The sequence below is a fragment of the Cloeon dipterum genome, chromosome 3 (assembly GCF_949628265.1).
Source record: "Cloeon dipterum chromosome 3, ieCloDipt1.1, whole genome shotgun sequence".
Classification (NCBI taxonomy): Eukaryota; Metazoa; Arthropoda; class Insecta; order Ephemeroptera; family Baetidae; genus Cloeon; species Cloeon dipterum.
Genome location: NC_088788.1, coordinates 30,416,526 through 30,431,079, shown reverse-complemented (window position 1 = coordinate 30,431,079; position 14,554 = coordinate 30,416,526). Strand labels below are relative to the sequence as shown.

At 40.1% G+C, this 14,554-nt stretch overlaps 1 protein-coding gene across 5 annotated transcripts in view; it reads right to left on the bottom strand.

Moving 5' to 3' along the window:
- Window positions 1-14,048, bottom strand: part of LOC135939936 (histone-lysine N-methyltransferase PRDM16-like) — a 60,637-nt gene extending 46,589 nt beyond the window's left edge. For 4 of the 5 annotated variants that reach the window (XM_065484548.1, XM_065484549.1, XM_065484553.1 and 1 more), the window contains exon 1: window positions 13,908-14,048. In XM_065484548.1, the coding sequence (XP_065340620.1) occupies window positions 13,908-13,962 (55 nt within the window). In that variant the 5' untranslated portion in view covers window positions 13,963-14,048. The remainder of the gene's footprint in view (window positions 1-13,907) is intronic. The other variant, XM_065484550.1, reaches the window with a different exon arrangement.
- Window positions 14,049-14,554: the final 506 nt, after the last annotated feature.

Here is a 14,554-nt window from a genome sequence, read left to right as displayed (position 1 = left end):
TCGCGTGCTCGGCGTAAGGAAAAAACCTAGTTGCGTGCGCTCCGAGGCGCACGGAGCAACTTATTGGCTTCGGATTATCTGCGAGATGCAGTGGCAGACTAATTTCCTCTGCGCGTCTCAAAGCTAACACCCCCGACTCACTGGCTTTGCTGTGTTTTTTCGGCTTGTCAGGCTTATCAGTCGCGGCCGCCAAACGACGAATCTGCATGTCGGGAAAACGCGTGTATAAGAAGAGTATGAGTCGGTCGGAAGCAACCGACCGGCACGAGAGCGCGCGCAAATTGCATTTTCGTGTTCGCGCCCCCCGCTTTTTACGGCCCACGCTCGATTTATGGCAGCATCATCGGCGCTCCTCATCGCAGCCGACAAAGCGCCGTTTTCGCAAAGTGCACTTTTTCTTAATTCATCACCTTATCCCCCTCCCCCTATGCCAACCCCATCCCTTTGTAATGTGATTTAAAAAATATAGTTTTTATGTTTTATCGCACTGAGTGTTTATATCGAAAATTCGAAAGAAACGTGTCCATTCTGAAATTTACACTATAGTAATGAGGGAAATAAAAAATAGATTTCCTATAAATCTCTGCAGCCCTATAACTAGAAACCGATAATGAAGGATTTTTTAGTCTGCATTATTTTTATTGAAATTTATTGATGCAGTGAAAAATTGAATTCAGAGGCGATTCTTTCAATATCGTACCTTATTTTGGATTTTTAAGATATGAACTCTAGGAACAATATTTAGGCTGGACAATTTTTGAGACAGTTATTTGTTTTAAATTAAAAGTGCTTTTAAAAAACTTTGGCTTTTAGTTTAGTTAAGGAGTAAGGAAATATGTATCCAGAGTAAAATGACGATACAAATTGCAAAGAGTAAAAGATGGAATATGAAAACTTGAAAGGTCTATATTTCTGTCCGTCAAATCTTTTAATTTCCCCTTGTGCACTGAAGGCTTTTGCGGGAGTGCCCTATACCGCAGTAATTGAAACCTTACTAATGTACTTAGCGGTGTTTTCTGCATATCTAAATAGTGACTATAACAAGGAAAGACTCAAAGTGCGCCATTTGGCGGATTCTTTTGCCATTTTGATATAGCCTGATTTGCCTGTGAAATGGCCCTTTTTTGCATGGCTCCTTTAATATTCCGTTTTGAAGCCATCCTATAACATGCTTTTTGCTCGGGACTCTGAATGTTCAATTTATTCGCGGAGAAAGACATTTCGTGGCGGCGCGAACACACATTTTCCTCCTCAGGTGGTTTTACGCGCGGTGATAAATGGCCGCGGGGGCAATATGAATAATAAAGTCTCCGACGCCGGCCGGGCGTCGCTGCTTTGGAATAATATAATAAAGACAGATGTTTTATGTTTCATAACTGCACGCTGAAAATATAATCTATTGCTGCGACAATATCAAAGCCGGCGTGCGCGATGTGAGAGCAAAAAACTTGTCCTGCTCGCAATTGAGACATCAAATATGACAAAACCACCCCCGGTAGCAATATCATCCCTCATCCCCGAACAACGACGCGTTTATCTCTCCGGCAAAGGGCGGGCGCGGCTCAATTTGTGCCGCAAAGCAGATGTTTCACGCGCCGACGACAATCCTTTTCAGTTCTCCGCTCACATTATCACTCTAATTGACTTTCGCGCCCTTGCAAAATCAAGCCGGAAGTGATTTTGATACGAATATCTGTTTACACGCTTTCAATTCCATACAAAAGGCATCCTGAAAGATTAATCGTGGATTTCAATGAACGCTGATTTAATTTTTTTACTGGTTAGACTTAAAAAAGCGAGCCAAATATTTTTCATTTTATTAATTGGACAATTCTTATGGTTTGTTGAATAAAATAAGTAGAGCACCAATTTAGTTTTCTTATTATTTTTGTCATTTTATTTAAAACGTTGATAAGGAATCTTTAACTATAAAAGAAGTTATAGGCGGCTACACTCCAGACCAAATAGTTTTGTTATCTAGACAGGAAATTACTTGACCATGTGAACGACACAATCAAAACTTTGCTGCGACAATGGCAGCTGAGAAAAAAAATTTAAATCATATTGTGGGAAAGTGATAACTATAAATGGTAACATGAAACAATATACATTGAAATTGAAGCGCACTGAACCAATAATTTCGAAGAAGTATCAGTGAAGCAGTATATTATTATCCGTGCTATTGCCGTGGTGAATCAGACTAAAAAGACGCCGCTCACACCTCATTAGCCATTTCCCAATAAATCGTGTTTATTGATTTTCTTTCTTTTTTGCTGTGCTGGGACATAAGCTGAGCGCAAAAAGTGGAAAGGGCGCCGCAAACAATTACGTGCATATGCGTGCGCGCGAGCAAACAAGCGAGAAGCGCAGATGCGCGTCTTTCAGTGCAGCCAAAATGCGGGCCGCAAATTAGTTTGTTCTCGCGTTATATTTATTTGGCTGTGGCACAGAACAAACACTATCGCATGACACGTTCTGCTCTTCTCCGCGCGTGCACTAAGGGGCCAAAATATGCAAAGCACATCAGTACACACATATACACACACATCACTCGCAAAAAGGGGAGAGGGTACGATTACTATTCATCCCCTTGTCCGCTCGCCATCCAGCCAGGCCAATAACACGGCCTTTTATTTATAGAATCACATAATTTTCCATCATCTCTTTATTGCCGCAAATGCCCCATGTCTCCATTTCGCTTCCGCGTGCGCGCGCGAGAGGTGAAAATTACTGCCGTCCCGTTCGGAGGGTGGACGGGGGTTGCATTAGCCCAGCGAGGGGTGAAATGCGTGACATTCGTTTTTCATCTTTTTGTCCACGAAACGCGAGCGCATAAATCACGAGAGACGAGCGACTAATGCGTCGCTCCAGCCAAAGCTACAAACAATAATCAACGCGAGATGCTTTTTTCTCTGGATGTTTAGAGCAAGCAATCATTTCCTAAGTTAAATATTAAAATGTATTTTGAATTGCTTCCCAAAATGCTCAATTGGTCTTTTGCTAATAGCTTGGGAAAGTGGGGGAACGTTTTAATTCCTCCGCTTTTATTTTTGACGAAATCGTCGTTTTATTCGAGGCACGCAGCAGCAGCACTTCTCTCACTCGCGCTGCGTTGGTAGCATCGAAAAGGGTTCGATGTCGCCTCTTGAACTCGCATTTCAGTTCAACTGCTCTCCACGCTCAACTCCCAGCCCCCTTTCGCGCGCACATCATAATTATTGCATCGTCGAGCCGGGATGTGGTTGCATTTTTGTTTTCGAAACGAGACGGTCGGGGGTTAAGTGCTCGCGCACACCAAAGTGCACGAGAGCGTAATTCGCTCCCGCTCGTTTTCCATCGCCAGGGCCAACTCTACGCGTTTCTTCTCTCTTTCGCTCGAGAGCAGTCGAGAGCAATCAATCAAACCGAGTCGAAACAGATAAAGCACCCCACCGGCAGCCATCTTTTCTCGTCGTAAATATACCGCAATCGTCCTCGCAAGATCTGTTGCTGTGCCTAAGTCTTTCTCACGTTATTAATTTGTAAAATAGATGATCAAAAACAACAGAGAAAATATTGCTTTTGACATTTCTGAAAAAAGAATGGCAAAAATAAAAGATTTTATAGCTCAAAGAAATCGAAAAGACAACTAATTTGCGCCGCATTTTATGAGACTGAAACAATATTAAATGTAAGCTAGCTGGGACCTTATTTTCTGGGTATAGATAAAAAATAGCTCTTATCGCTTTCACTCCGATTTCTTGCTTCGAATGCAGTAGCCACACGGTGGTTTCAAAAGTGAATTCTGCGGGGAGTTTTGTGAAAGTACAGCATTCCAAAGTATTTAGCAACAAGAACTATGATTGTTAGAGAAGCAGCAAATTGTGCAATACTTGCAGTGTAATAGTTAATATATTGTAGTATGCTTAGTGCGTTACTAATACTATCGTTGATGCAACATTTATTAAACTTTGAAACGTGTACAACTGGGGCATTAATTAGGTTTCATCTAGCAAGTTTCAGTCCAACATTTTTGTTCACAATTCAGAAAATGATAAAATAGTTCACTTTAGTTTTATAACTATTCAATTAAAAATATTGAAAGGTTTCGAAAAATCCTCTCTTAATAGAGACGTGTTTGACACAGAAAACACAAAAAAATGTGATATAGTTTCAGAATATTGGACTGATATTTTATTTCATGTGCATATTACGCACGGTAAATTTGAGCGTTTGATTTGACTAATCGTTCCCAGTTAGTTAATTTTTTATTCGAACAAAGATGGGACGTGTTATATTTGTATTAATGATCCTGTTTGCTGTGCATAACTTACTGCCGAAAGATATATTTTAATATTTGTTTGCATAGTATTCACTATCCACAAAATATTGTGGTTAACAAAGGACAAATATTATTTATTTGAAAATGCATCTTTACCGTCAAGATTGAGTCTGTTCTGAACGTTTATCAGACATTTATATGATTGTATTTATATGTGTATCGAGTGAAAGCGAAGTGTGTCAAGGAGGAAAAGTTTCGATTTCCTTTTGATTCGCGAAAGGGAAATGATTTGAGGGATGATAGAGAGGGTGAACGGCAAGGAGGAAGTGGGCGTACAGCACCGTCGCTCGTGCCATCTGCCTTTTGCCGAGCACCTTTCCTTGAGTAATTTTTTCATCCTGGACTTTCTTGTTCACTACTGGTCTTCCCTCTCTTTTCATTGATAAGACATCTCCATAACGGGTGGCTGGCTGGCTGCAGCTTGCCATTCAGATTAACAACCTGCATTCTCCTCCAGCACAATACATAATAACTGTTCCTCTTGATCAAAAAAGAATAAACATATATATTGTCTCGATAAAATAGTTCCAACTGTTAAATCGTTCAATTGGCAACTGTTGTCGCATGAAACGTGACAAAAGCCTCAAAGCTAGCTGAGTAAAGTTGTGACACCAGCAAGGATATTTAAAAGTAAAAGATTTTTAAGAATTCGTGCGGCTTGGTTCGAAAAGGTTTCCCGGCAAAAATTGGCCTCACTCTATAACTGCCGACTTAAAGGGGCAAAAACATTTGTAAAACATTGGAGATGATATCAGGGATGACACCCATGATCAGGGAAATCCCTGATAGCAGCGAGACATGAAAGCAAACATTGACACTTATATTCACGCTGCTTACAAAGCATCCAGGTGCTCTAACACCCATTGTTGCTGCCGACCGCGTGGTTCGAACGAGCGTGAGGGGGATGCTGGTGGACCGGCCGCGGCGGAAGCGGCTGGGTCAAACAAAAATCCCGCGAGTGAGACAGACGCATCCATCTGTGTGCGCGCGGTCGGCAAATTGAAAAAGATGAGCACATCATCGCGCGTCAACGGTTCTTTTCAACATCACGATTTTTCGAATTATATCCAAGCTTTCCTTTCCACTCTAATCCTGTCGCACGCCTACCCTTTTGATTTTTACATAACACGATTATCAAATTGAGATCCTGCTCGCCTAGTTTTTATAATTTGATCCAGAGCGATCTGCATTTATTATCCGTTGGGGGAGGATGCAACCATATTGAATAATTTTCCACCGTATGAACCATTTAAAATATTTTATTGCTCGTGTATTTTTTCACCCAATCGAAATTATTCAGAGTGACACAATTTTTCATATTGGTAATGGCCTGAAGATTCCCCTCATCATCTTCCGAAAAATGGAAATCGATAAATCCATTTGATTGTCGTTTAAGCGAGAGCTCTCTTTTCTCAGCACTTATTCCGTTCCCCTCCAATTTTCTCAGATCCACCGTCGTAAAACAAAGAGGCTCGTTTTTATTGTCTTTCGAACGGCATCTGCAGCACGTGATAATAGAAAACGATCATCATCACGCAATCGTCGACGACGACAGACGATAAAACAATGAAAGGGGCATTAATAGAGTCCCGAAACGAGTGAGGAGGCGCGACAGCTCGTTAAAATCAATCGGGAAAATAATCACGCACTCTCTTCACATTCCACCGAATTTATTTTCTCCACGCATAGTTCCGACCGGAATTGAGCAGAAGCAGCAGCAGGATTTTCCGCACTTTTAACCCCTTAAGTATAGACAAAAGAATTCCAGTGTCTGTGCAGTATGGAGAATCTTCCCACAAGGCGTTGTTGAATGGAGCATGTCCGTTGAATGGGATCGGCTTGAATGGGAAGCTTTTTGCAGCGATGCTGGACGAGAGTGACAAAAACAGATAAGAATTCCGCATAGTGGCTGAAAAGCCTTTTGTTTGTTTCTGCACAACGCACGGTAATCCCCGCATTCATGCAAAAATAATAAAGAGAATAGAAGCGGCGGTGCATCCTGCTTCTTATGCCCCGACCCAGACGCAATATTCGCTTTCAAACGCGTTTCGCGAGTACTGATTCGTGAAAAGGGGTGATTTTTTGCTCACTTTAGGAAATATTCTAGCTGGATTTTCCCGTTCATTTTGGAGAGCATCTGGATTCCCACATTACGCAATTATCGACTGATTTTTTCTCTCTCCTTCTAGCTCTATTCGGACGATGCTTTTTTAACAGCTCTTTCAAAGGACAGAAATGAGCTGTTCATTCCCTCAACTCCAGACGATATTGGCTTTTCCTCCTCCGTTTTTTTCAAGCGTCTCCGTTTTTCCAGCGCTTTTCTCAGATCGCGTGTCCAATTAGGAGTGACGAAATCTACGCTGTGGCTGAGAAGCGTCAATTTTCCGCCCGATTGCCCACTTCTCGTCAATTAGAGGAAAAGCCATGAGTGTGTGAGAGAGAGGACGACCTTACTTGCACGTCGCAAACGACAAGACTTTGTGCCAGCGGTTGATTTTTAATGATGCCTCCTCCTACACCGCTCCTCCTCTCTATATACATTGCAATTGATTTTCCAGTAAGCACACACTGCGAGAGAGAGAGAGAGAGAGAGAGAGAGAGAGAGAGAGAGAGAGAGAGAGAGAGAGAGAGAGAGAGAGAGAGAGAGAGAGAGAGAGAAGCCAAAAGAGGGTACTCTGACGATTTTCCGCCAGATTTAAGTCGACATTAAATACGTTAACGCGTGGTTTGTGCCACGAGAGGAACAAACTCTGGGCCGCCGCGCTAACAACCGCACCACAACGTTTGCAATCGCACACATGGGGGTCCAAAAATCCTTTTCCAAGATTGATAAAACTTTAACAAATATATAATTTACACTTTTATTTGCTATATTGATATCTATGTGTGAGGCAGTTTCTTTCGAATGATTATTTTTTTATCTATGCGACAGTTCTCAAGCAAATCAAACGAACCGTTTAAATTATTTCCACTGGCATTTTTACTATGCCATTATATCATCAAAAGTAAGTCACTGTTGTATAAGCAATTTGGATGAACCGGATATAGCAAAGATTTGTAATTGAACGATCAAATTCAATTTTTACCTTGTCAATCCGAAAAAAACTGCGCTTCACGTCCCTTAAGTAGAGCAAGAGTAACGCATAATATGTAAGTTCTCGAAATTAACAATAGAATAATTAAAAAAATTCACGTAATATATAATTTATTTTGACAGTTTTGATAGGTCTGCGACAAACTCTGCTGTTATGGCCCCCGTTTGCCAAAGGCGAAATTAATTTATGATGGAGAGTTCATGGAAAATTTCCTTTGAAAAACAAACATCGCAAAGAAATATTATTAACATTCGAATGAAACAATAACATTCTGAAACATCAGCATAGCTCAAGAATTTTCCTGCCTTTTAATGTTGCTGTTTCTCCGGTTGTAGCTTTTGATAGAACACGTATCGTGAATTGTCACTTTAACTTGCTAACGTCCATATAGCAATAATAATGCTTGGTGTTGTGGGCCACCCTGTAGGAACTGTGAGCAAACGAGAACAGAGCAGCACACCGCCAACGACGACCGCCGCCACACAGTGGAAGGGTGCATTTATTTTTTGCTCATTTTTCGCTTTTTTCTGCGCTCTTTCAAATGGCCTAAATGGATGAGTGCGCTGAAATAATTTATATTCCACGCTACTCCCGCTCAAACAGTGACGCGAGTTTCCATACGTATTCTTCATTATGTCTACTGCCGGTGCATGTTCGCGCGAGAGGAAATCGCAAAGCGTAGATTTGCACATGAGCTCGCTCGTCGGTGCTTAAAACGATCATTATTTTATCAGTCTTAGCCTTGCGTCCTCGTCCGTCTGACGTAGGAAATCGTTAAATAAAATTTATATTTACAGCAATTCCACAAAAATTAATTGGGAGTTGAAAAAAATAAAATATTTCTGACCAGCGTGGTTTAAATTACGCTCAATATCAAAGAAGCACAAATAAAAAGTTATTATTTTTACAAGAACCTCTGCTCAGCTCTTCCAGTGGGCTATGAGCTCACCGGAGCCCAATAACATCCCTGAGCGAATGGGGCCCGGATGGCCGCATAGAGGAGCTTGGGCCCTTTTTGGCCTTCTTTTATTTTTTTAAAATTATATCGTATAAAAATAAAAAAATTCTGCTATCCAGCTACTTTGTTTAACGTAATTTGTGCTAAAACTTGAGGTTTTCCTTGTAAATACTTGCGGTAATGATATTTTATAAAATTTCCGTTGTCCCAAAGGTTGACAACGACGAGCTGAAGAGTCGGAAAATGGCTCTCACAGCGCGGACGAAGCCTCTTTTGTACGTAAAGTAAAGCATATAATAATATATATGAATTAGTGCTTTTGCATTTGAAAATTTGCCGTCCGCGCGCTGCTGCTTTTGTTGCGTCGATGAGTCAAAAACAGAGAAAGAGATGTTGAGAGGCTCTTCAAAAATCGGCATCCGTTGAGAGTCGACTTTTCTTTTACAATTCTCGGTCGCTTTTTCACATGGTGCATTCTCACATACGTATAGATTCACCTGGCCACTGCTGCTCAGTCTCGTCGCTTTTCATTCCCTGCTTGCTTTTCCCTCTTTTGACTCTCTCAGCTAGAGAAAGAGAGAGTATATATATACATACACACCCATATGCATGCGAGTGAGTGACGCGACTTTGATTTCATTAATATATTGTTTGCGTAGACATTCTCGAGAGCTGCTTCCTCTTTCGCGATTCAAGAAGCTCCTCTCGACCGCCACATGCACTCTGCCACAACAACAGAAATAATAATCCGATCCGCTCTTTCTCTCATTACAATACGAAAACCGTGTGCAGACGAGTAATTGAACAACAACCACTAGAACAACATGCCCCTTGCTATCGCGCGCATCGATACCATATTGTTTGCTAGCTCACTTATGAAAATCTATACCCCTTCAGCAGTGCCTTAATACACGATGGGTTGTGAAATTGAATGACTGCATGAAGTCAGAACGAGTGGGTAAAGGTAACCGCGGAGGACTGACCTAAGGTGAACAATAATTTCGAGTCTCCATCGTAAAATAATAATTCAGAATGAGCACAAATTTGGAGCACTAAAAATTCATGAATTCGATTTCTCTGTGAAATTGTGACTTTAAAAAATTAATTGCTAAGACATTTGATCATTTTAGTCGTTTTTGCTATACCTCTAGCCGTTGTCAAAGTTAAAAAGTCGGTTTATGATCTCGTCTCAGCATATGAGCAAATATTCAGCAAATGAATGTATCTTTTCCGAAATTATGACTTTATCTCTCAATACATTTTGAGTGTTACGAACTCGCCAAGAAACAGAAAATTTCCTTTCGTATTTTTAGAACTTTAACATCTTTGGTCTGTAAGTGAAAATATTGACAGCTTTTAGTTTAAAGTAAACGTTTACCAGTAATTTTATAATTTTTGTCTACTTAAGGCGATATGCAGACCGACAAATCTTTGTCTGACCATATAAAATAATATATATAATTATGTTATCGTTGTCAGTGCTGCAAAAAATTAGACGACGCTAAGTCTCTATGAAATTCACAAGATATGTACATTTGTGTATCATGTTGTTTGGTTAGAGTTGGAATGATGACAAAATTCGGATTTAATTCATCATAAACTCAACAAAAATAATTGATTCTGGTAAATAACAACATCTATCGCGACATTTGTGCTTTATAGATTACCTTTTATTTTGTATGTTACGTGGATTTTATTTATTACAATCTTAGTGGCTACTAAAAATTACTTGCGTGTAGGATCCAATTATGTACATTGTGAAAAAATACAGGAAAACAATTATCTGCAGTGAAAAATCGCCGGTAGAGATACATCTCAATTGGGGCGAGGGGAGATGCAAATGCGGCCGCATAACTCATCCGACCAATTATCTCGTCCCCTGCCCGCGCGGCCAAATTTTGACATTTTATTTGCTTGCAGCGTGGAGCAAATAAATTTCAAGCTCGCCACGCTAGAAGATAAACAAAATATTATAATATGCCCGCTGTTTGGTTGTACGTGTGGGCAGGCGGCGTCTTCATCGGGTGAATAAAAGGCTTAAAATATGCGCAGCTGACAGATTAAAATGTCTCTGCCGGAATATATAAATAAAGGCCGCATCGCCAGCACGAAATTCGGTCGGAACTTCTATCTTATCCCTGCCTTTGCTCAACTCGCTTTCGACAATAATATGCAATAAAGTTGCCGTGGCTAATCAAATTATTTAAATGATCCGCGTGTCAGCGGCGGAAAATAATAATACATGTCAATGCATGCTGAGGCCTGCGAGGGGCGGGGAAAAGGGCATAAATTTGCTTTTATTGATTGTCAACTCCTCCAGCCCTGAATCATGTTCAGCAAACAAAAATAAATCAAAATAAAAAAATATTTTTGCAAAATTAAAGTAACTATTTTATAGACCGGCCCTGATTGCTGTTTGTTGCTGAAGATCAAAGAAATCATGTAAAATTTATGAATAATAATATACCAGCCACCGAACGCAAATAACCGACGGATTGTATAAACGACGCGCATCTTTGCCTCTCTCCTGCCTCTCTTTCTTCCTCTACCCTACTTTTTGTTCTCGCGTCCTAACACATCCGGTCTCTCTCATTAGAAAAAAACGAATCTTCCCTCTTTTCATTTGACCAGGGCTCGTCTGCCACGAGTATTTTGTCTTTCATTCAACATGGAAATGCTTCAGACTGGCACGTGTTTTGTGTGCTTGGCTGAAATAGCGGGGAGCATCTTTTCTATTGTACAACCGGCTCTGCATGATCAATGGATTTATCGATATTTATCTATCTGTCTGAGTGAGCCGCTGCTCCACCCTTGGATATTTTTTTTATTATTGGGGAATTAATTGAAGGTTGAACTGACGAAGGATCAGCGCAGCGAATGAAAATTATTTGATGAAATAAACAAATATTTTAATTTAAATGCGAAGTTAATGACCACATTTAATTTCAAAAATATTATCCGTGCTGTCGAGGTTGCAATAATTTTTAAGGTCTGACTGAAAACTGAAAAAATTTGAGATAAATGGGATGCTCGCAGTAACCTATTTCACTTAGACAACTGAATGATTCGTTTTAGAATTATTAGGCACGGAAGGATTAATACAACATTGCCTGAGAATATTACAAATTCTGTTAACTACCAGAATCATATCCCGTGAAATCATTTTATTTGAGAATTCAAGGTACAAACCTTGTGGTTTAATTATTTGTCATAAATGTAGACAATGTGACAGTCAGTCCAGAGGGGTTGTGAAATGATGAAGCACAAGAAATACAAACGCCAACACTTAATATATTTCATCTTTAGTCGTTAATACTGCGGAGATGGGGATTATGACACCCACCTGCTTGACCTCCAAAGACACCCACGACGCTTTCCCAAGGGAGGATACCGCAAAGAGGATCATTTTTCCTCTCTCGTCAGCAGCAAAAAATGAGAAACAGACTACAACGCTGACAGAAGAATGTATAATGTCAAGTTGCTACGCAAAAAAACTCACGCAACCTCCAGGAAAACCTTTTTAGATTTTTAAGTGACACAAATTTTCCTTAAAAATAAAATGAGGTGATATCCTGAGTTTGGGACCCGATAAAAATAGATAAGTCTTAATTCGCAATTAAAAAATCATTAAAATGGTGATAATTGGTAACAAAAATTGGTCCCCCTTCCTAACAAACTAAATTAAGACCCAAAACAAAATCCTTTTAATTGAAAAAATCTGCTGTCAAAGGTCATAGTCACTTGTCGCGCATGACCTCCATGACCTATAGCCTTCCAATTTTACAAGAATCCTTAGAATTTTTAAAAAATAAAACCCATAAAATTCTATGCCAATTTTTGGAGTTGCTATCGCGAGAGTTTAGAAGTGAAATTTAATCCTGCACGAGCTGCTCTTGTTTCGAGTATAACAGAGGGTCAGATTTTCGAAAGTATCCTAATTCTGGTGAACCTTTGAGATTTTAGCCCTGCTGTGCTTAACTGTGATGGCCATATATTGCAAAATAAAATTTAAAAAAAAAACGGAAAATTATGATAATTTTAATAGTTTCACTGTTTCCCAATTCGATTTTTTGTTATTTCGTTGTGGTTTTGGGATTGTGGATGCATAGGACATAGATGCTCTACTAATCCGCAGTAAAAATTACTTTGAATCTAAAGTGGTGTCAAGCAAAATTTAGCACAGGGATACTATTTGGATTTAAGAAGAAAGGAGGAGTTATATGACCAGATCTTTTTTAAAATAGATGACATAGTAAACTGCTTTATTATCAAATCTGAATATAAAATCCTTTCAGCTTACAAATTTCTCTAGCAGAAGGATGTTGTGGTAAATCTGGAATCTTATGTAAAGTGTCACAATCGCGTTATAGATTATTTCATAAAAATGAATTCGTTTTATCACAGAACATGTGTTCCTAACTTTGATAATTTCTAAGTTATTTTCCATTGCTGAATCTGTTTCAATCAAGTACGTTTATTTATTTATTTATTTTTTAAAATTATTTTATTTTATTTAAAAAGTTTCAAGCATTTTAAATCAAACCCACCAGCAGGTGAAGATCTGCAAATTTCAACAATGAAGATGGTAAATCGAGTTGTTCCCAATAAGATGTTACATAACTACACACAATAATCTTTTTCTTTCTTTCTTTTCGCAATATGAATGCGGCCCCCGGGGGCAGCGAGGGGCCTGTGGAGGGGGTTGGATGCTCCAGCGTTGGGCTTGAGCGGGGTTGATGCGGTGTGTCTTATTCGCCACGCCCTCGAGTCTGCGCTGGCCCGGCCGCTTCTTCGCTTGGCGATGAGCCCGAGATGAACCCGCCGACCGACCAACAGGCTCCATCGATCCCCTTCCTCCCTCATCTCATCCCTCATCCCCGCGGTCGCTTCATCCCCCGACCCACCCGACCGCCCAACCACCCACCGACCCTTTGCTCCCTGCGCTCCGCACCGCGCGCGTGGGCAAAAAAAATTGCATGCGCAAAGTCGCCGCAGAAGCAAGCAAGCAAGCAAGCTGCCTCCTTTTCAAACCGAGCATGTATGGTTTGCATTGTTTGCTTCACTTTATATTATTTATTACTTCCAAATGCCTTTTGTTCCGGTCTGAATCTACTTATTTTTATTCAATTGGCTCTGGAAAAAAAAGAAATGCTGTTGGGACACTGAGATATCGATGGCATTAAGTAATTTGCATGCAAATGGGGTGCAATATTTCAATTTGATTAAAATATCCATTTTTTTTTAAAAAAAAAGTACAGTTGCTAAAATGAGACACAATAAATTAAATTACTTTGCATTTTCAGGACTTGTAATAAGAATAAATAAAAACATGCCCCTATTGTACATTAAATATGATCAATAAACACAATAAAATATAAACTAAACCCACCAGTTATAAAAATAATTTGCTGCTTAGAAATAAAATTAAATTGATAAAACAAAATAAAAAAACGCCAACCTATGATAAGAAATCAAATCTTCAAATAAAATTTATTTTATAATTTATATATATAATTAACAAAAAGGCACTCACCCTTGGTGTCCAGTGTCGGCGAGAGCAGTCTCCTGGCGACCGATTTGGACCTCATGCTGTGGGGTCCGTGGGGGCCGACGAGGCCATCGGGGGCGGGTGCGGGCGGGCGGCGAGGAGGTCGCGTGCAGAGTGATCAGCCGCGCTCGGCGCTTGATCGCCCGCCGCCAACCTGCCTGCCCCTTTCTTCTTCGCCACCGGCACCGCAGCGTGCATCCAGCGCCACTTTTCCACCAAAACCTCCCCGCGGTTCTCCAGTGTGCCATTTCTTTGGCCCTCGACTACTTACGTGCGTACCCACCCACCCTTGCTGGTCTCGGCAGCACGTTCTTCAAGAGATGGGCAGCCCTGCGTTTCAACTGCAACATATAAAGAGCGCCATGTATGATTTTTGTATGATTTTTTTAGGAAGGCTCGTTTTCATTTAAGAAAATATCATTTAAACTGTATTTGGGACAAGCGGCAACTTTATATGAGAAAATATAAATGCTTTAAATTTTTTAAATTGCGGTAGACCAAAAAATGGTAAGTTTGTTTTGAAAAGCAAAAATGGACAAGGTCGATTTTAAGACTAAAGCTAATCACGAAAACATAATTATATAATTATGTAATATGGCATAGATTCAGCAACAATTTGTGGATTGTTAATT